Source organism: Eschrichtius robustus, chromosome 6, assembly GCF_028021215.1.
Source record: "Eschrichtius robustus isolate mEscRob2 chromosome 6, mEscRob2.pri, whole genome shotgun sequence".
Classification (NCBI taxonomy): Eukaryota; Metazoa; Chordata; class Mammalia; order Artiodactyla; family Eschrichtiidae; genus Eschrichtius; species Eschrichtius robustus.
Window position 1 is genome coordinate 17,910,974 of NC_090829.1, and position 20,924 is coordinate 17,931,897.

Below are 20,924 nucleotides of genomic sequence, written 5' to 3' on the forward strand. Positions count from 1 at the left end.
CCTCAACAAAATACTAGCAAACAGAATCCAACAGCACATTAAAAGGATTATACACCATGATCAAGTGGGGTTTATTCCAGGAATGCAAGGCTTCTTCAATATACGCAAATCAATCAACGTGATACATTATATTAACAAATTGAAGGAGAAAGACCATATGATCATCTCAATAGATGCAGAGAAAGCTTTCGACAAAATTCAACACCCATTTCTGATGAAAGCCCTGCAGAAAGTAGGCATAGAGGGAACTTTCCTCAACATAATAAAGGCCATATATGACAAACCCACAGCCAACATTGTCCTGAATGGTGAAAAACTGAAACCATTTCCACTAAGATCAGGAACAAGACAAGGTTGCCCACTCTCACCACTATTACTCAACATAGTGTTGGAAGTGTTAGGAACAGCAGTCAGAGAAGAAAAAGAAATAAAAGGAATCCAAATCGGAAAAGAAGTAAAGCTGTCACTGTTTGCAGATGACATGATACTATACATAGAGAATCCTAAAGATGCTACCAGAAAACTACTAGAGCTAATCAATGAACTTGGTAAAGTAGCAGGATACAAAATTAATGCACAGAAATCTCTTGCATTCCTATATACTAATGATGAAAAATCTGAAAGTGAAATTAAGAAAACACTCCCATTTACCATTGCAACAAAAAGAATAAAATATCTAGGAATAAACCTACCTAAGGAGACAAAAGACCTGTATGCAGAAAATTATAGGACACTGATGAAAGAAATTAAAGATGATAGAAATAGATGGAGAGATATACCATGTTCTTGGATTGGAAGAATCAACATTGTGAAAATGACTCTACTACCCAAAGCAATCTACAGATTCAATGCAATCCCTATCAAACTACCACTGGCATTTTTCACAGAACTAGAACAAAAAAGTTCACAATTTGTATGGAAACACAAAAGACCCCGAATAGCCAAAGCAATCTTGAGAATGAAAAATGGAGCTGGAGGAATCAGGCTCCCTGACTTCAGACTATATTACAAAGCTACAGTAATCAAGACACTTTGGTACTGGCACAAAAACAGAAATATAGATCAATGGAACAGGATAGAAAGCCCAGAGATAAACCCACGCGCACATGGTCACCTTATCTTTGATAAAGGAGACAAGCATACACAGTGGAGAAAAGACAGCCTCTTCAATAAGTGGTGCTGGGAAAATTGGACAGGTACATGTAAAAGTATGAAATTAGAACACTCCCTGACACCATACACAAAAATAAACTCAAAATGGATTAAAGACCTAAGTGTAAGGCCAGACACTATCAAACTCTTAGAGGAAAACATAGGCAGAACACTCTATGACATAAATCACAGCAAGATCCTTTTTGACCCAGCTCCTAGAGAAATGGAAATAAAAACACAAACAAATGGGACCTAATGAAACTTAAAAGCTTTTGCACTGCACAGCAAAGGATACCATAAACAAGACCAAAAGACAACCGTCAGAATGGGAGAAAATATTTGCAAATGAAGCAACTGACAAAGGATTAACCTCCAAGATTTACAAGCAGCTCATGCAGCTCAATAACAAGGAAACAAAGAACCCAATCCAAAAATGGGCAGAACACCTAAATAGACATTTCTCCAAAGAAGATATACAGATTGCCAACAGACACATGAAAGAATGCTCAACATCATTAATTGTTAGAGAAATGCAAATCAAAACTACAATGAGGTATCATGTCACACCGGTCAGAATGGCCATCATCAAAAAATCTAGAAACAATAAATGCTGGAGAGGGTGCGGAGAAAAGGGAACACTCTTGCACTGTTGGTGGGAATGTAAATGGATACAGCCACTATGGAGAACAGTATGGAGGTTCCTTAAAAAACTAAAAATAGAACTACCATACGACCCAGCAATCCCACTACTGGGCATATACCCTGAGAAAACCATAATTCAAAAAGAGTCATGTACCAAAATGTTCATTGCAGCTCTATTTACAATAGCCAGGACATGGAAGCAACCTAAGTGTCCATCATCAGATGAATGGATAAAGAAGATGTGGCACATATATACAATGGAATATTACTCAGCCATAAAAAGAAATGAAATGGAGGTATTTGTAATGAGGTGGATGGAGTTAGAGTCTGTCATACAGAGTGAAGTAAGTCAGAAAGAGAAAAACAAATACAGTATGCTTACACATATATATGGAATCTAAGGGGGAAAAAAAGGTCATGAAGAACCTAGTGGCAAGACGGGAATAAAGACACAGACCTACTAGAGAATGGACTTAAGGATATGGGGAGGGGGAGGGGTAAGTTGTGACAGGGTGAGAGAGTGTCATGGACATATATACACTACCAAATGTAAAATAGATAGCTAGTGGGAAGCAGCCGCATAGCACAGGGAGATCAGCTCGGTGCTTTGTGACCACCTAGAGGGGTGGGATAGGGAGGGTGGGAGGGAGGGAGATGCAAGAGGGAAGAGATATGGGAACATATGTATATGTATAACTGATTCACTTTGTTATAAAGCAGAAACTAACACACCATTGTAAAGCAATTATACTTCAATAAAGATGTTTAAAAAAAAAAAAAATCTTCCAACAAACAAAAGCCCAGGACCAATTGGCTTCACAGGCGATTTCTATCAGACATTTAGAGATGAACTAACACCTATCCTTCTCAAACTCTTCCAAAATATAGCAGAGGTAGGAACACTTCCCAACTCATTCTACGAGGCCACCATCGCCCTGATACCAAAACCAGACAAAGATGTCACAAAGAAAGAAAACTACAGGCCAATATCACTGATGAACACAGATGCAAAAATCCTCAACAAGATTCTACCAAACCGAATCCAACAGCACATTAAAAGGATCATACACCATGACCAAGTGGGGTTTATCCCAGGACTGCAAGAATTCTTCAGTATGTGCACATCAATCAATGTGACACACCATATTAAGAAATTGAAGAATAAAAACCATATGATCATCTCAATTGATGCAGAAAAAGCTTTTGACAAAATTCAACACCCATTTATGATAAAAACCGTCCAGAAAGTAGGCCTAGGGGGAACTTATCTCAACATAATGAAGGCCATATATGACAAACCCACAGCCAACATTGTCCTGAATGGTTAAAAACTGAAAGCATTTCCTCTAAGATCAGGAACAAGACAAGGTTGCCCACTCTCACCACTATTATTCAACATAGTGTTGGAAGTGTTAGCCACAGCAATCAGAGAAGAAAAAGAAATAAAAGGAATCCAAATCGGAAAAGAAGAAGTAAAGCTGTCACTGTTTGTAGATGACATGATACTATACATAGAGAATGCTACCAGAAAACTACTAGAGCTAATCAATGAATTTGGTAAAGTAGCAGGATACAAAATTAATGCACAGAAGTCTCTTGCATTCCTATACGCTAATGATGAAAAATTTGAAAGAGAAATTAAGGAAACACTCCCATTTACCATTGCAACAAAAAGAATAAAATACCCAGGAATAAATCTACCTAAGGAGACAAAAGACCTATATGCAGAAAACTATAAGACACTGATGAAAGAAATTAAAGATGATAGAAACAGATGGAGAGGTATACCATGTTCTTAGATTGGAAGAATCAACATTGTGAAAATGACTATACTACCCAAAGCAATCTACAGATTCAGTGCAATCCCTATCAAACTACTGCTGGCATTTTTCACAGAACTAGAACAAAAAATTTTACAATTTGTATGGAAACACAAAAGACCCCGAATAGCCAAAGCAATCCTTAGAAAGAAAAACGGAGCTGGAGGTATCAGGCTCCCTGACTTCAGACTATACTACAAAGCTACAGTAATCAAGACAGTATGATACTGGCACAAAAACAGAAATACAGGTCAATGGAACAGGATAGAAAGCCCAGAGACAAACCCACGCACGTATGGTCACCTTATTTTTGATAAAGGAAGCAAGAATATACAATGGAGGAAAGACAGCTTCTTCACTAAGTGGTGCTGGGAAAACTGGACAGCTACATGTAAAAGAATGAAATTAGAACACTCCCTAACACCATACACAAAAAGAAACTCAAAATGGATTAAAGACCTAAATGTAAGGCCAGACACTATAAAACTCTTAGAGGAAAACATAGGCAGAACACTCTATGACATAAATCACAGCAAGATCCTTTTTGACCCACCTCCTAGAGAAATGGAAATAAAAACAAAAATAAACAAATGGGACCTAGTGAAAGTTAAAAGCTTTTGCACAGCAAAGGATACCATAAACAAGATGAAAAGACAACTCTCAGAATGGGAGAAAATATTTGCAAATGGAGCAACTGACAAAAGATTCATCTCCAAAATTTACAAATAGCTCATGCAGCTTAATATCAAAAAAACAAACAACCCAATCCAAAAATGGGCAGAAGACCTAAATAGACATTTCTCCAAAGAAGATATACAGCTTGCCAACAGACACATGAAAGAATGCGCCACGTCACTAATCATTAGAGAAATGCAAATCAAAACTACAATGAGGTATCACCTCACACCAGTCAGAATGGCCATCATCAAAAAATCTACAAACAATAAATGCTGGAGAGGGTGTGGAGAAAAGGGAACCCTCTTGCACTGTTGGTGGAAATGTAAATTGATACAGCCACTATGGAGAACAGTATGGAGGTTCCTTAAAAAACTAAAAATTTAACTACCGTACGACCCAGCAATCCCACTACTGGGCATATACCCTGAGAAAACCATAATTCAAAAAGAGACATGTACCACAATGTTCATTGCAGCTCTATTTACAATAGCCAGGACATGGAAGCAACCTAAGTGTCCATCAACAGCTGAATGGATAAAGAAGATGTGGCACATATATACAATGGAATATTACTCAGCCATAAAAAGTAATGAAATTGAGTTATTTGTAGTGAGGTGGATGGACCTAGAGTCTGTCATACAGGCTGAAGTAAGTCAGAAAGAGAAAAACAAATACCGTATGCTAACACATATATATGGAATCTTAAAAAAAAAAATGGTTATGAAGAACCTAGGGGCAGGACAGGAATAAAGACGCAGATGTAGAGAATGGACTTGAGGACACTGGGAGGGGGAAGGGTAAGCTGGGATGAAGTGAGAGAGTGGCATGGACTTACATATACTACCAAATGTAAAATAGATAGCTAGTGGGAAGCAGCTGCATAGCACAGGGAGATCAGCTCGGTGCTTTGTGACCACCTAGAGGGGTGGGATAGGGAGGGTGGGAGGAAGATGCAAGAGGGAAGAGATACGGGGATATATGTTTATGTATAGCTAATTCACTTTGTTATAAAGCAGAAACTAACACACCATTGTAAAGCAATTATACTCCAATAAAGATGTTAAATAAGTAAATAAATAAATAAGGTAAACACCACCATATAAATGCCACAATCAGTTTCCATCAATGGCTGCTGAAATCTGTGGGCACAAGTTTGCAGAGAAACAGGATATTGGCAGAGTCATAAAGTATCTCCCCCATGATATTTATCAGTTATTAGGGGGTAATAATAAATTTATGGTGGCAACCCAGCGGTTACCACTTTAACCAAGTGTGTTCAAAAATTAACACAAGTTGTAAGACATATCAGCATCACAGACTCCTTGTAAGACTGAAAAGGACACAACATCACTTCTGTGGTATACCCATTAAAAGTGTGTAACTTTAATGATGAGGAAATACCAGACAATGCCACATTGAGAGACATTCTACAGAATAACTAACCAGAACTCATAAAGTGTCAGAATCATGAAATAAAAGGAAAGACTGAAGAACTGCCACAGATTGGGAGAGACCAATGAGACACAAGAACTAATGCAGTTAGGATCCTGGAACAGAAAAAACGTATTAGGGGAAAAGCTGGAAATTTTTGAATAAGGTCTGTAGGTTAGTATTACATCAATGTTCATTTCCTAGTTTTGATAATTGTACTATGGTTTGTAAGTTGTTACCATTATGGGAAGCTGGGAGAAAGATGTAGGAAATCTCTCTATAAAATTTTTGCAATTTTCTGTAAGTCTAAAATTATTTCCAAATAAAATTTAAAGAAATAGTTAGGTCCATTGGTTTTAGACTGTATTGGTAGGTATGAATAGCTAACTGCTCTGAAGAAACAAAGGAAAGAGATATAACTGATGTCTGTCCATTCATGACTAGCCAATTAATAGATTATATCTATGTTAGCATTGCTGTTGCCTCTGGTTATTAAATTAACAGTAATTATCTCCATTAGGTTCTCTAGGCTCATTCAAAGTGCTTTTAAAACCTAATTAGAAAATAAAAACAGTATTTCAAGAATTTAATATTCTAATAGTCTTCCATGAGAACAAAATATCAGATTTTAAAATAAATAAAATCCTAAATTGGAAAACAAATTTGTCAACATAGTTATTTTGATGAACATAAGCTGGTTCATACAACTTAACATAGATTTAAAGCTATTTGGCTACAAGGCTATTTTTTTTTCCAAAAATTTCCCATGTCTGTAGTTTGAGAAAGAATCGTTCTAGTGGGCTTGTGTCTATCATCCTTTCTGTGTAAATTTCACTTAGCAATCCCTACCAAGATCTGTGGGATGAATTTCCCGGACATGCATGTTAGAATTACAGTATGTACCTGTAAGACATTTGATTCATAAATCACCAAATATTGCTAAATTAAAATTTTAACTTTTTATTGCCATATACTGTGCATATCAAAAACACACATAAGTATGCTTGTGAAATATTTGAATTTAATAAAGTACTAATTACATTTTAAGTACATTGTTCAATATTCTGAAACAGCAAGTTTGCTCAACTGGCAAGTATTCTACAAGAGGGAAAAAAATTCTGTAGGTGTCTTGGGGGTATTTTTGGTATGTTTGTTAATTTAGTTTGGTTTTGTTCTTTTTCAGGATGTGGTAGATACGCATCCTGGCCTCACGTTCCTGAAAGATGCTCCAGAATTCCACTCCCGCTACATCACCACGGTAGGCCGAGTCCCTTTTTGTCTTAATTTAACTCTATAAGTCTCCTTTTTGTCATTATCTAGTATCCGGGCTTTCAGATCTTTACGCAAAATGGGCTATAATGATTATTTTAAATGGAAGGAAGTAAAATTGAATTAATTACCTCTATCTATTTGCCTTCTTATATGTGTCCAGAGCTTAAGAGTTCTCTTGTATATAAAATTTAAGTGATATGCTCATTCTGTCTGGTATTGTGAGGTATACCTTTTGCTGTATCATTAATATTGATACCGAGTTGATCTTTAGCATTTGCAAATAATACTGAAAAGAATTTTCAACAGCCTTTTCCAAAAAAAGATGTATCTATAGTACCTCAAAGTTAGAACTGAAATGATAATGAAAAATAGATTGTGTGTAATCAGAAAACAAATCATGTAAGAATTTAAAATAACATGATCACAATCTCCTATTTTGTGGGGTGTTCTCATTCCATATTTCTCATGCACAGCCTCATTTGATCAGTCACAGGCAGGGCATCCAGTATGAGTGAGAGCACACAGGCCTACAGCTCACACTGCAGCCACACCAGGCATTCTCTGCCCTAGCTTCCAGATTATCTTTGGGAGAACTCCACAGATGAACCAACCTCAGGGCACACCTCACATTCACAGCCATACCTGGGGGAGATGATCCCTGCCTCTGGCTCTGATCCCCTGGTAAATAGGGCAGGCTCCTCTGAGGAAGGCCTTCTCATTCTTAGGGCACTTTTTGTTGGCTATGGATTTGTTGGTTTCTGTTGAGTTACAGAATACTACCATTCTTTTTCTACTGTAGGAACTTCATTATTTGCTTTTACATTGGTTCTCTTCTGTCATAAAACTTTATAAGACTTTATTTGAACCATAAGATGTCACTGTCATCCAAGACTATCTCAGAAGTTATTTTTGCCTGTTAACCACAACACTCTACTATCACTGGAAGTTTTACATTATTTCAGAGTACAGTGAATTTTTCTATAAAAAAATATAAAATAAGCTTTCTAGTATGAAATTAATTTTGTTGCTAATGGCATAGAAGTAACCAAATTAGAGAAGTGTCATTCTCTACCCTGCTCATGGCAAAGATAACAGTATTGCCAAGAAACTTACAAAGGTCAGCCTCAGAATTAATGACAGATATCTCAAAAAAAGCAAAATTAATTTATCACATGACCCTATTGAATATATAATCTCAGTGGCATACAGTATAGGACAATTAACATATTTTGTTTGCATGGTAGAGTTATTCAGTTATTTCACTTTACAGTTGGAAGAAACTGCTCACACTGTGTATGACTCAAATATTAGCTTATGTGTGGCACATATACAATGAAGAAAAGTTAGGCAACTTTTATTTTCCATTTATCACTGAAAACCTATGCTACAGGAAAAGACTTTTTTATTTGTTTAGTTAACTATTTTGTCAGCTGTTTTAGAATGGAAAGGCAGAACACCAAATTTACATATAGCAAAAAAGGACATCACTACCTAAATAAGAGATTATACCCAGAGTCACTCCACGTTCTCCTTTATTTCCAGAGAAGAGTTGGCAAGTGAGAAATAAGCCTCTTGATATCGAATGAAAATGAGAATTGGAAATACCAGCAAATTGTAGCCCTTGAGTTTGCAGGTTTGCATACCATGCAAAGAAATTGCCAGTGAATAAGACTCTGCTTATCCTTACTGGCATATGATGACTTTTAAGGAAAGAGGTACTCATGTGAGGTTTTAAAATAAGTGATAAGATTGAAAATACTTTTTTGTGATATTGGTGCTGGCAGTAAAGATATTTCTGTGGCTTGCTCAGATGGTGTCTTAGTGGTGTATTCAGTGTCTTGATTGGCCTGAATCTATCACTCCAGGCTGAAATGTCAGGATTTTCATTGTTGAGGACAAGGTAGTGATATTTCCTAAAATGGCTAAACTGGTGGAAACTGCTCATCACTAATAGCTTAACTCTTTCCCCTTGAGAACGTTTCCTCTCGACAGAGAAAGAAATCATTTTTATTAGATAGTTTTGTTTAAGTCCAAGTTCTGCAGGAGGCCATGAAGAAATACTTTTCAGAGCCATAGTAACTAGAGTGGATCAGGAACCCATTCACACACACACACACACACACACACACAAACACACACGCACACACTGCCTAATAGAAGAGCCAGGCTTCCAGCATTGAGTTGTTCATCTGCATTAAAGTCATCCACAAAGAGCAATCTCTCTGTAATTTCTGTGTCTGCGTTTGATCTGCTTATCAAAAACTCTGACAGAACCACCAAACACATACTTCTATTCCTGGTGACCTCTAATTGTGAATTAGAGGTTTCCAATTCAATAGATATAAAGAAAAAGAACTGACTTATGATTCAAATTGTCAAGTTGACTAGAGATCCCTTGGTGAAAAATTATCAAATTTCATGTCTCTCACTGATAGTAAACAGTTATTCTTACTATTATTAATTTTTACATTTTGTTTGATATTTTTAAATTTTTGGTTAATTTCTTTTTAAAAACCTAAAACTGGTAGACCAAAAAAGTTAGGGGGAAAAAAACAACTGTAATTAATGTAGAACCAGCAGTTACATGCTCTCACCACTAGATGGTACCCCTACCTCGATAAGCTAAAATGCTGAATCAGTTGCGTGGAAACCAAGAAATGTGCTGATGTAAGGGGCCACTGAATAAGGAGATTTAGGCTATGGAAAAATGGAATACAGGTACATTTTATTACAGTATGAGACAAGTAGGTTAGCAGAAGCTAAAAAATAGGAAATTACTTAACATTCAAAATGTTTATGAATTTTAAAAATTCTGTCAAAAGATGAAGAAAAGAATAAAATAAAATTACAGATTAAAGTTTTATAATTTTAAGTGTTATATAGTACCTCCATAAGTAATATAAAATATTTGAGGGGTATATAAATACAAAATTTAGATAGACAGGAAACTTAGACTTTAAGATAAATTTACATTCAAAGTCAAGAAATAAGGACAAAAGACTAATAATGCGCAACAAAGAAAAGTTTGGTGTAATAATATGTATTAAAATTGACTTTAACTTGAGAGAGAAGACATGGAACTATGATAAAAGATATTCTTAATTTTTATTTTCATATATATAATTTCTGGCCTAAAATCCTCCATCTTTTTTATAGGAACTTTTGTGAAGCTAGTGCTAAAAATACAGTGTTGAGTAAAACACATTCTCTGCCCTGAAGCACCTCACTCAGAGTCTGAGTGACTGGGTCCAGTAGAGAAGTTGTAGACACCAGCTAGTCCCAGCTCCCACCTAATACGGGAATCCTGTGTGCTTCTGCCTAAATAATTGTGGTGAGAAGAAACCTCACTACTTCATACAACCCATTGCTTCATAAGGCTAATGTTAGGAAACTCTTGTTTACATTGAAGCATTTCTAACCAGTAAGGGCATTTCTATCCAGTAATTCTAGTAGTTCCAGTTCTAGTTCTACCCTCTGATGCAGTACAAAACAAATCAACTTCTTCTTCCACCTGATAACCATTCAGATCATGGTTACATCTATACTGTAGTCTTATTTTTTCCTCAAGAGTAAACACAACTACGTTAGTAGTATCTTTCACAATAATTTTGTATACAGTCCCCTATTTTATATTTCCTGTACATCTTATATGCAATCTATCTATAAATCATAGACAACAGTACTGATTTTATGTAAAATATTAATTAGAGAACTTTCCTAGGTTAGCATCCATCTGCTGTTCAGAACTCTGGATAGATTTATTCAATTAGCTATGAATCCAACCCATATGCCTCTATCACAAATATAACATGAAACTCTTTGTTACATAGCTTTCCAATCTCATTAATTTATCAAGCAATTTTCCAAAGAAGATATACAGATGGCCAACAGGTACATGAAAAGATGTTCAACATTACTAATCAGGGAAATTCAAATCAAAACTAAAGTGAGATATCACCTCACACTTGTTAGAATGGCTATCATCAAAAAGACAAGAAATAACAAGGATGTGGAAAAAAGGGAACCCATGTGCATTCTTGGTGGGAATGTAAATTGGTGCAGCCAATGGAGGTTCCTCAAAAAAATTAAAATAGAATTACTGTATGATCCAGCAATTCCGCTTCTGGGTATTTATCCAAAGGAAACGGAAACAGTAACTTGAAAAGATACATGCACCCCTGTGTTACTGTGTCATTATTTACAATAGCCAATAAATGGAAACAACCTAAGTGTTCATCCACAGATGAATGGATAAAGAAGATGTGGAATACAGTGGAATATTGCTCAGCCATAAAAAAAGAGTGAAATCTTGCCATTTGCAACACCATGGATGGACCTTGAGGGCATTATGCTAAGTGAAATAAGTCAGAGAAAGACAAATACTGTAGGATATAAATCTTTAAAAAAAAAAAAAAAAAAAGAAGGCTCACAAACACAGAGAACAGATTGGGAGCTGCCAGAGGCAGGGGGTGGGGAGAGGGCAAAATGGGTGAAGGGAATCAAAAGGTATAAACTTCCAGTTGTAAAATAAATTAGTCATGGGGATGTAATTTACAGCATGGTGACTGTAGTTCATAATACTGTACTGAATATTTGAAAGTTACTAAGAAAGTAAATCTTAAAAGTTCTCATCACAAGAAAGAAAAATTCTGTAACTGTGGAAATGGATGTTCACTAGACTTATTGTGGCGATTATTTCACAATATATACAAATATCAAATCATTATGTTGTACACCAAAAACTAATATAATGTATGTTAATTATACCTCAGTTCTTAAAATTATCATGCAGTTATTGACCACCTGATGATATAGGCAGAGCAACATATCAGGCACTGGGATGCAAGTGAAAAGAGATCAGGTTCCTTAGAATTTGGAGGTGATGACAATCAGGTGTACCTGTGTTTAGAATATAACCACAGGATGACCGAAGGAGACTCAGGTGACATCAGGAGCACAGAGGACAGACAGCTCTACCCAAGTCCCTGTGCTGGGGCTTCCTATGGAGTTGGTAACTGAGCTAGATTCTGAAGGATCAGGAGGAGTTAGCACTGGTAGCAGAGATGGGGGGTGAGGAATGCTGGGCAGCAGAAGTCTGGACCTTCATCCTGAGGCTAGTTTTTTCCTGTTATTTTTGGGAATCACTCTCTTTGATAAAGAATCCAGAAACAGAATAGTGGTTTGGTTCCTCATTAGGCCTACTCTTAGGATAGATGTCCAAATGTCTTCTCTTTTTTGTTCTTCTTGCACTAAAAATAGCCTAAAAAAGGGATCTAACCTCTTCTATGATAAAAACCACCAAGGATACCGGATTTCCATATCATTAGATAATCAAAACTAAAGCCAAAGTACCAAAAAAGCTGCTTAATTGCTCTTCTCACCCTTGCTTCCTTTCAAAGAAGAAAAGAAAAAAAAAGAAAAAAACCGTAATAGGTCAAGTGCAAATTAAATGGGTGGGAATAACCCCAGGTAAAATTGTTAAGAATGCACTGTGGCCTCCTACCCCCAGGATTGCAGCCTGTCTTCCTTCTCCAGTCGTCCCCTACACAACAGCACATACATTCTCAATTTCAGACACCTTTGCTACCCATCCTCCTTCTCTCCCATCTTGTCCAGGGTCTTCTCCAGAGTTTCACCTTTGTTAAACTTAATAAAACACTAGTTAGTAACAAAACTGTTCATGCCTAAATAAGGACTTGGGATATAAATTATCCCAGATGTATCTGAGTTTCCAGAGAGAGTTCAGAAGTCTTCAAAACTCCAATGGAAAAGGATAACCAGAATATGTCCTCTTGAATCATACCATGTTGGCAGCCATTCTTCTGACCCAGTAATTGTTAAGCCACCCCAGTGCAGATTTCCCACCTCATATGCCTTCCAGAAACATCTAGCCTAATAAGCACTACTTGAATCACTATATGAGAGGTAAAAATGAAAGTGACATGTAGGCACCTGGGAAATGCAGACTTGTGAGCAAAGAATTTTTTTATTCTTAGAATTATAAGGGCAGATGCAAACTGTATGGATGTAGACTTTTTTTAATATAGTATTAATTTTTACTAGAAATTACACTTGATATAATCAAAAGGCCAAAACTTAGCTTAGTTCAAAGAATGTTCATAAGATGGCCTTTGATAAAGTAATAGATATCTTTAATGTTTTTATTTGGTTTTGTTTTCCTTTTGGAACCAGGTTATTCAGAGAATATTCTACACAGTCAACAGATCTTGGAGTGGAAAAATTACTGCAACAGAGATAAGAAAAAGCAACTTTTTGCAAGTATGCCTCTCATTGAAATTCATATATAAGGAGCAATTTAAATAATAATCTTACTTCATTTAACAAATATTTGAGTGCTTATTATGTGCAAAGCCCTGTCACTACTTTCAGTCATTAAGCAGTTATCAGATACCTGGAATGTGTTGGGGGAACAAAGATGAATAACAAGAGATTTTCACATCAGGGCATGCACTGTGGAGCAAAAGAGAAAAGGGCACAGACAGCCACACCTGACTTGAAAAATTCCACAGAAATGTATCATAAACATGCAGTGAAGGCTTCACAGTAGGACTGGCATGTGATCTTGACCTTAGAGATATCAGGAGTTTACCAAGATAAAGAAATCAAAAGAAAAGGGGATTCCAGATAGAGGAAGAAGCATAAGCAAAGGCCCAGAAGCATGAAAGTGTCCCGTTCAGGAACTGCAGAACAGTCTTAAGTGGCCACAGGCTCCAAGGAGAGTAACAAGTGATGAGGCCTGAGGGGTGAGACAGGGCCAGGTTGGGAAGAGCCTTGCAAAAGAAATGGAGGAATTTCAACTTGTTCCTTTTAGCAGTGACTCTATATCCATCTCCTGCTAGAGAAAAATACTAAAAATTCCTTTTAAGAAAGAATGCATTTCATTCAATTATTTTATTTATTTTACCAAATGAGAAAGTATTGACCACTAGTGGGAGCCTTTAACCGAGGCAATCTTCATGCCTGATTGTTCAAGCTCTTCTGTTAACCTAAAGAAAGTAGAATTGGTCACACTGGAAAGGAAATGAAATATTTTATTTTAAATAAATCATACTAAGTGAAGCTTAAGCAAATAATACAACCTTATTTACACTCTGTTTTTTCCCATCTTCATCTGGGACAGACAAAGTAATGAAGACTTGGCAAAATTAGCAATCCATAATAAATATGCAAACGCTTTTTATTCTAATAAATGAAAAGTCATCATCACGGTCATTATTAATATTTACTGAATACCTGATGTCTGCCTGGGCTCTCAAGAGGTAATGTGGTATGGGTTGAGATGGCAAGAATTCCATTAAAAAGGCCTTACACCTTAAGAATGATAGGGGCTTCCCTGGTGGCACAGTGGTTAAGAATCTGCCTGCCAATGCAGGGTACACGGGTTTGAGCCCTGGTCCGGGAGTATCCCACATGCCACAAAGCAACTAAGCCCGTGCACCACAACTACTGAGCCTGCGCTCTAGAGCCCCGTGAGCCACAACTACTGAAGCCCGCGCACCTAGAGCCTGTGTTCCGCAGCAAGAGAAGCCCACGCACTGCAACAAAGAGTAGCCCCCACTACCCACAACTAGAGAAAGCCCACGTGCAGCAACAAAGACCCAATGCAGCCAAAAATAAATTAATTTTTTAAAAATGATAATAATCCCTCACATTCCTGAAGCACATTAGAGTTTGTATTTCTAGATCATTATTATAATCCATATTTTTTTACTGATGATAAAATTCATATGGTTGAATGAGTTGGATACGATCACACAGCAAAATAAGTGGCTGAACTGGAAATAGAACTCAAGTGTTCTGTGTCCCTCTATTTTCTCCCCTACCCCTCTCCTTAGTCTTCCTCTTAGTACATGAAGGTATGCTCATAAAATATTCAAATAACATAAACATATATAGAATAATAAGCAGAAGTCACTATCTCTTCACCCTGCCATTTCACTCCCTTTACCAGAGGGAACACATATTATCTGTGGTTTTATTCCTCTGTATATGTGTGTGTGTGTGTGTGTGTGTGTGTGGAGTACATATTGTATGTGTGGAGTATATAGTTTTATTCTGTGTGGCTGCTTTTTTGAATTTTTTTTAATATGTGAGACCATACTTATTATTCTGTTAACTTTTTTTAACTTAACAGTATGTCTTGATGTTTTTTCATTTCCATTCGTATAAATCTATCTCATTCTTTTAACTATTGTGTAATCTGTGGCATGGCTGTACTGTAATTACATACTTTTCTACTGAAGATGTTCAAGTTGCTTTCATTATCTCCCTATTACAATAATGCAGTGAACATCCTTATACTTTCCTCTTGTGTGTATATGAGTAAGAATTTCTCTAAAATAGAGTACTGGAGGGAAAATCCTGGATCAGGTGGCATGTGCATTTTTAATTTGATAGATCCTGCCAAGTTACCCTACTAAACGCCTGCACTAGTTAATACTTAAATTTACATACTCACCAACAGCAGAAGTTATTCATTTTTTTCATTTTATGACAGTCTAGTAGATGAAAGTGAGAGCTCCCTGCTTCTCAAGATATTTGTTTTATTGTACATATTCTGCTTTATACACATTAAAGAGCATTTTATAAAAAAAAACATTACAAGCAAGTTTGGAAAACAGAAGAAAAAGCATATTTTACCACCCTAATTAAACTAATATTCTTGTATGTGTTCGTCTAGTCTCATTCATATGCATATTTGGATTTTAGAATTTAATATAGTTCTTAATGTGTACAATCTTATATCCTGTATTTTGCACTTACCATGTCATGATTTTCCTTTGTTTCTATATAGACCTTATAATTTTTACTGGCTGCAAAATCTTTCATTGAGTGGCTTTTACCATAATTTGGAATTCAAGGTGAAAAACATTACAAGAAAGATGACTATTTCATAATACAAGTGTATTACTTTGATAAAAATTATTTTCTAAAATGTAAATACTGGAAATCCAAAATTCCATTTTATTTTCTTTTTAAGATTTAGCTAGTACATGTTTTAACCTTCCTTTTAAATTTTACTTCGGACTTCTCTCTGATGGACAGCATATACCTAAATCTGCTTTTTGGGTTTGGGTTTTATTCTCTGAAAATCTTTTAATAGGGAGATTTAGCTCATTTACCTTTGTTGTGACTGTTGATATATCTGGTCTTATTTCTGTCATCTCACTTTGTTTTTTCTATTTCCTAAGTTTCCTTATGGTTTATCTTTTTTCTGACTCTTTCTAAAAACATCTTCATTTATCTGCCCACTTATATGATAATTTGGCTTATTACAAGAATTCTGGGCTTAAAAATCACTGTTTCTGGTGTTTTCCCTAGGGGCACACAGTGAGTCAGGGGAGACCCAGGCTTATTTCCAGCTCAGGGCCCTGCAGCTCTACCCTCCATGCCTTCTATGCCAGGCTATCCCACACTATCACAATGGTATAAATAAGTCACCTTTATGGTAAACTTGATGCCATTACAAAACCAAACCCTGCATGTGGATGCCCACTCTCCATAATAGAATAGATAGAAGATCAGTCTTCATAACTTTGAAAAGTTAAAAGCAATGTGAGTTTATGGCCATGTAATTAAAAGTCTGTTGTCTGATTGTTCTGTGCTTGCTAGTCTGGGGACCTCTGATAGGCTGCAGTCCCCTTGGTGATAGCTCTTCCCTTTCCCTGCTTTTAAATCCTCTGTAGCATCTAAGTCTTTGCTAAGAATATTACAGAGCACGTAAATGCTTATAGGTTGATCAACTGATTAAAAGGTAGGATGAGGTTGCCTACTAAATTTCCTGGTTTGGTACCAAAACCAAAATTTTTAATTCAGTTTAGAATAAAAATTAACTAGAATCTATATAATGGCTAAAGCTGGGTCTTCGTATTTTTAAAATAAATTAATCCTTCTATTCATACCATTTCAGACTCTAGCGCTTTTGGAAGAAGAGGAAGATATAAACCAAATCACAGATTATTTCTCCTATGAACACTTCTATGTTATTTATTGTAAATTCTGGGAACTAGATAGTGATCATGACCTCTACATCAGCCAGGCCGATCTGTCTCGATACAATGACCAGGGTGAGTGTTTCTATGGATGTTGACTTTACTATTTTGAAGAAGGCAAGAGTTAAATTGTGCTCACTCGTTATGGGGAGTTCCCATTTCTTAAATTCTGTATCTAATCAAGTTCTCTTGAAAGGGCCAAGAATTTTTAAGTAGAAATGAGTGAAGATACTAATTTTTTATTTAGAAACCAGGTTTAGGAGAAGGGGTTTGGAGGTAAGTAAGAAATTAGAGTCTTAGTTTTGATGAATGGGTGAGTCTTTATAGTGATGCTTATTTTCTGATGATGAACTGAATAGGAACCACTTCTATGTAAAGTTTATTTGAAAGAGAATGTATATACGCCTTTATAAATTCTCATTTTACAGTATTTATAAACAACCAAGGATGAAAATGATGTTTCTAACTTGCCAGTGTTTTCAAGGATTCATAAAACCTTTTCTGGAATTTAGTTCTAGAAAAGGTATTTTCTCTGCAGGTGAATTTTGTGTGCTTTCTTTTGTCAGAAAACAAAAAATTACATATTACATGATATTACCCTTCTTACTTCACTTTGATCAGTAGTAAACTTAGAACCTGTTTCCTGCTGATTTAATATTCTTAACCAAGCACCAAGATACACTGATTCATTCTTCTCTCATAAGATTGTCCCTGTTCTGTTCTTAAATGTCTTCTCAGACACTGTGGATTTTTTTAATAAGCCCTTAGCCTTTTAGATGTAGCAAAGTACAAATCTTAAATAAATACTTAGAATTTTGCTTCTGATATTTGGTATATCTGTGACTAGTAGTATACATCTTAAGAAAAGGTTCATTCTATATGTCAGCTTTCATAGAACTTTCCATTTTAAGAAACAGAGCTCTAGCTCACAAAACTCAGGTGCCAACCAGGCATCAAGAGGAAATACTAAATTGTACTTATTTGATAAACAAGCATTTTAGTATTGTATCCTTCCTTCTTCAAGTACAGATGTACCTCATTTTATTACACTTTGCTTTATTGCACTTTGCAGATAGAGCATTTTTTACAAATTGAATGTTTGGGGCAGCCCTGCATTGAGCAAGTCTATCGGTGCCAAATTTTTCCAGCAGTATTTGTTCACTTCATGTCTCTGTGTCACATTTTGGTAATTCTCACAATATTTCAAAACGTTTTCATTATTGTTATATTTTTTATGGTGATCTGTGGTCAGTGATCTTTGATGTTACTATTGTAATAGTTTTGGGGGACCATGAACCACACCTGTATGACAGCAAGCTTAATAGATAACTGTTGTTTGTGTTCTAAGTACTCTACCGACCAAGTGTTTCCCCATCTCCCTCCCTCTCCTCGGGCCTCCATATTCCCTGAGACACAACAATATTGAAATTAGACAAATTAATAGCCTTACAATGGCCTCTAAGTGTCCAGGTGAAAGGGAGAGTGGCACATCTCTCACTTTAAATCAAAAGCTAGAAAGCTTAGAGGGGAAGGCACGTTGAAAGCCAGGACAGGCTGAAAGCTAGGCCTCTTGTGCCAACAGCTAGCCAAGTAGTGAATGAATGTGAAGGAAAAGTTCTTGAAGGAAAATAAAAGTGCTATTCCAGTGAACACATGAATAAGAAAGTGAAACTGGGAATTCCCTGGCTGTCTAATGGTTAGGACTTGGTGCTTTCACTGCCCAGGTTCAATCCCTGGTTGGGGAACTAAGATCCCACAAGCTGCATGATGTGGTTAAGAAAAAAAAAAAAAAAGTGAAACCGCCTTGTTTGCTGATATGTAGAAAGTTTTAGTAGTCTGGATAGAAGACCACACCAGCTACAACATTCCCTTAAGCCAGAGCCTAATCCAGAGCAAGGCCCTAACTCTCTTTAATTCTGTGAAGGCTGAGAGAGGTAAGGGAGCTTCCGGAGAAAAGTTTGAAACTAGCAGAGGTTGATTCATGAGGTTTAAGGAAAGAAGCCGTCTCTATAATACAAAAGTACAAGGTGAAGCAGCAAGTTATCCAGAAGATCTAGCTAAGATAATGAAGGTGGCTACACTAAACATCAGATGTTCAATGTAAATGAAACAGCTTTCTATTGGAAGAAAAAGCCATCTAGGACTATCATAGCTAGAGAGGAGAAGTCAGTGCCTGGCTTCAGAGCATCAGAGGACAGGCTGACTCTCTTGTTAGGGGCTAATGCAATACAGGTGGTGACTTTAAGTTGAAGCCAGCACTCATTTACCATTCCAGAAATCCTAGAGCCCTTAAGAATTATGGTAAATCTCTTCTGCCTGCACTTTACAAATGGAACAACAAACCCTGGATGACAGCACATCTGATTACAACATGGTTTTCTAAATATTTTAAGCCCACTGTTGAGACCTACTGCTCAGGAAAAAAAGATTCCTTTCAAAATATGACCCTGATTGACAATGCATCTGGTCACCCAAGAGCTCTGATGGAGATGTACAGTGAGATTAAGTTGTTTACATGCCTGCTGACACAACATCCATTCTGCAGCCCATGGATCAAAGAGTAGTTTCAACTTTCAAGTCTTACTCAAGAAATCGTTTCATAAGACTATAGCTACCATAGGTAATGATTCCTTTGGTGGATCTGGGCAAAGTCCATTGAAAACCTACTGTAAAGGATCACCATTCTAGATGCCATTAAGAACATTCATGATTCATGGGAAGAGGTCAAAATATCAACATGAACAGGAGTTTGGAAGAAGTTGATTCCAATCCTCATGGATGTCTTTGAGGGGTTCAAGACCTCAGTGGAGGAAGTAACTGCAGAGGTGGTAGAAACAGCCAGAGAACTAGAATTAGAAGAGGAGCCTGAAGATGTGACTGACTTGCTGCAATCCCATGATAAAACTAACAGACGAGGAGTTGCTGCTCATGGATGAGCAAAGAGGGCAGTTTCTGGAGACGGAATCTACTCCTGGTAAAGATGCTGTGAAGATTGTTGAAATGACAACAAAAAATTGCAAATATTATATAAACTTAGTTGATAAAGCAGCAGCAAGGTTTGAGAGGATTGTCTCCAATTTTGAAAGAACTTCCGCTGTGGGTAAAATGCTATCAAACAGCACTGCATGTAACAGAGAAATCATTTGTGAAAGGAAGAGTCGATCTATGAGGCAGATTTCATTGTCGTCTTATTTTAAGAAATTGCCACAGTCACCCCAGCCTTCAGCAGCCAGCACGCTGATCAGTCAGCAGCCATCGACATCGAGACAAGACCCTCCGCCAGCAAAGAGATTACAGTTTGCTGAAGGCTCAGATGATGGTTAGCATTTTTTAGCAATAAAGTATTTTTAATTAAGTTATATGTATTGATTTTTTAAGACATAATGCTGTTGCACACTTAATAGACTATAGTATAGAATAAACATAACTCATATGCAGTGGGAAACCAAAAAATTCATGTGACTCACCTTATTGTGATATTCACTTTATTGAGGTGGCCTGGAACTGAACCCACAATATCTCTGAGGTATGACTATAGTCATACCTTCCTATTACAAGAATAGCATAAAGATGGAGATATTTATAGGGGTATCAGGCCAACCTTATTAGCTATGCACCTTCTAATTACCAGTGGCCAGATCATCTGTATAACATGAGCTGGTCTCCAGAGGTCATACAAAACCCTGTGGGCTCTAAAGCGCCCTCTCTGGCTGGTATAACCGTAGTTCTCATTAAGCCCTAAAATATTGTATATACACATAGACTAACTCATTAGAGGCATATTAAAGGAATGAAGTCCAGAAAAGCAGGCATCTAGGCCTGCATAATGCAGGAGCCACTGAAACTCTGTGTAATTGCCCACCCACTAATCTGTCCTTAATGGGACAACATGATCTTAAGTTTTAGGAGCTTAAAC

At 36.7% G+C, this 20,924-nt stretch overlaps 1 protein-coding gene across 4 annotated transcripts in view; it reads left to right on the top strand.

Annotated features, from left to right (window-relative positions):
• The window catches only part of PPP2R3A (protein phosphatase 2 regulatory subunit B''alpha), a 210,483-nt gene that overhangs the window by 121,273 nt on the left and 68,286 nt on the right, over positions 1-20,924 (top strand). For all 4 annotated transcript variants that reach the window (XM_068545961.1, XM_068545959.1, XM_068545958.1 and 1 more), the window contains 3 exons: positions 6,907-6,981; positions 13,188-13,274; positions 16,927-17,083. In XM_068545961.1, the coding sequence (XP_068402062.1) occupies positions 6,907-6,981; positions 13,188-13,274; positions 16,927-17,083 (319 nt within the window). The remainder of the gene's footprint in view (positions 1-6,906; positions 6,982-13,187; positions 13,275-16,926; positions 17,084-20,924) is intronic.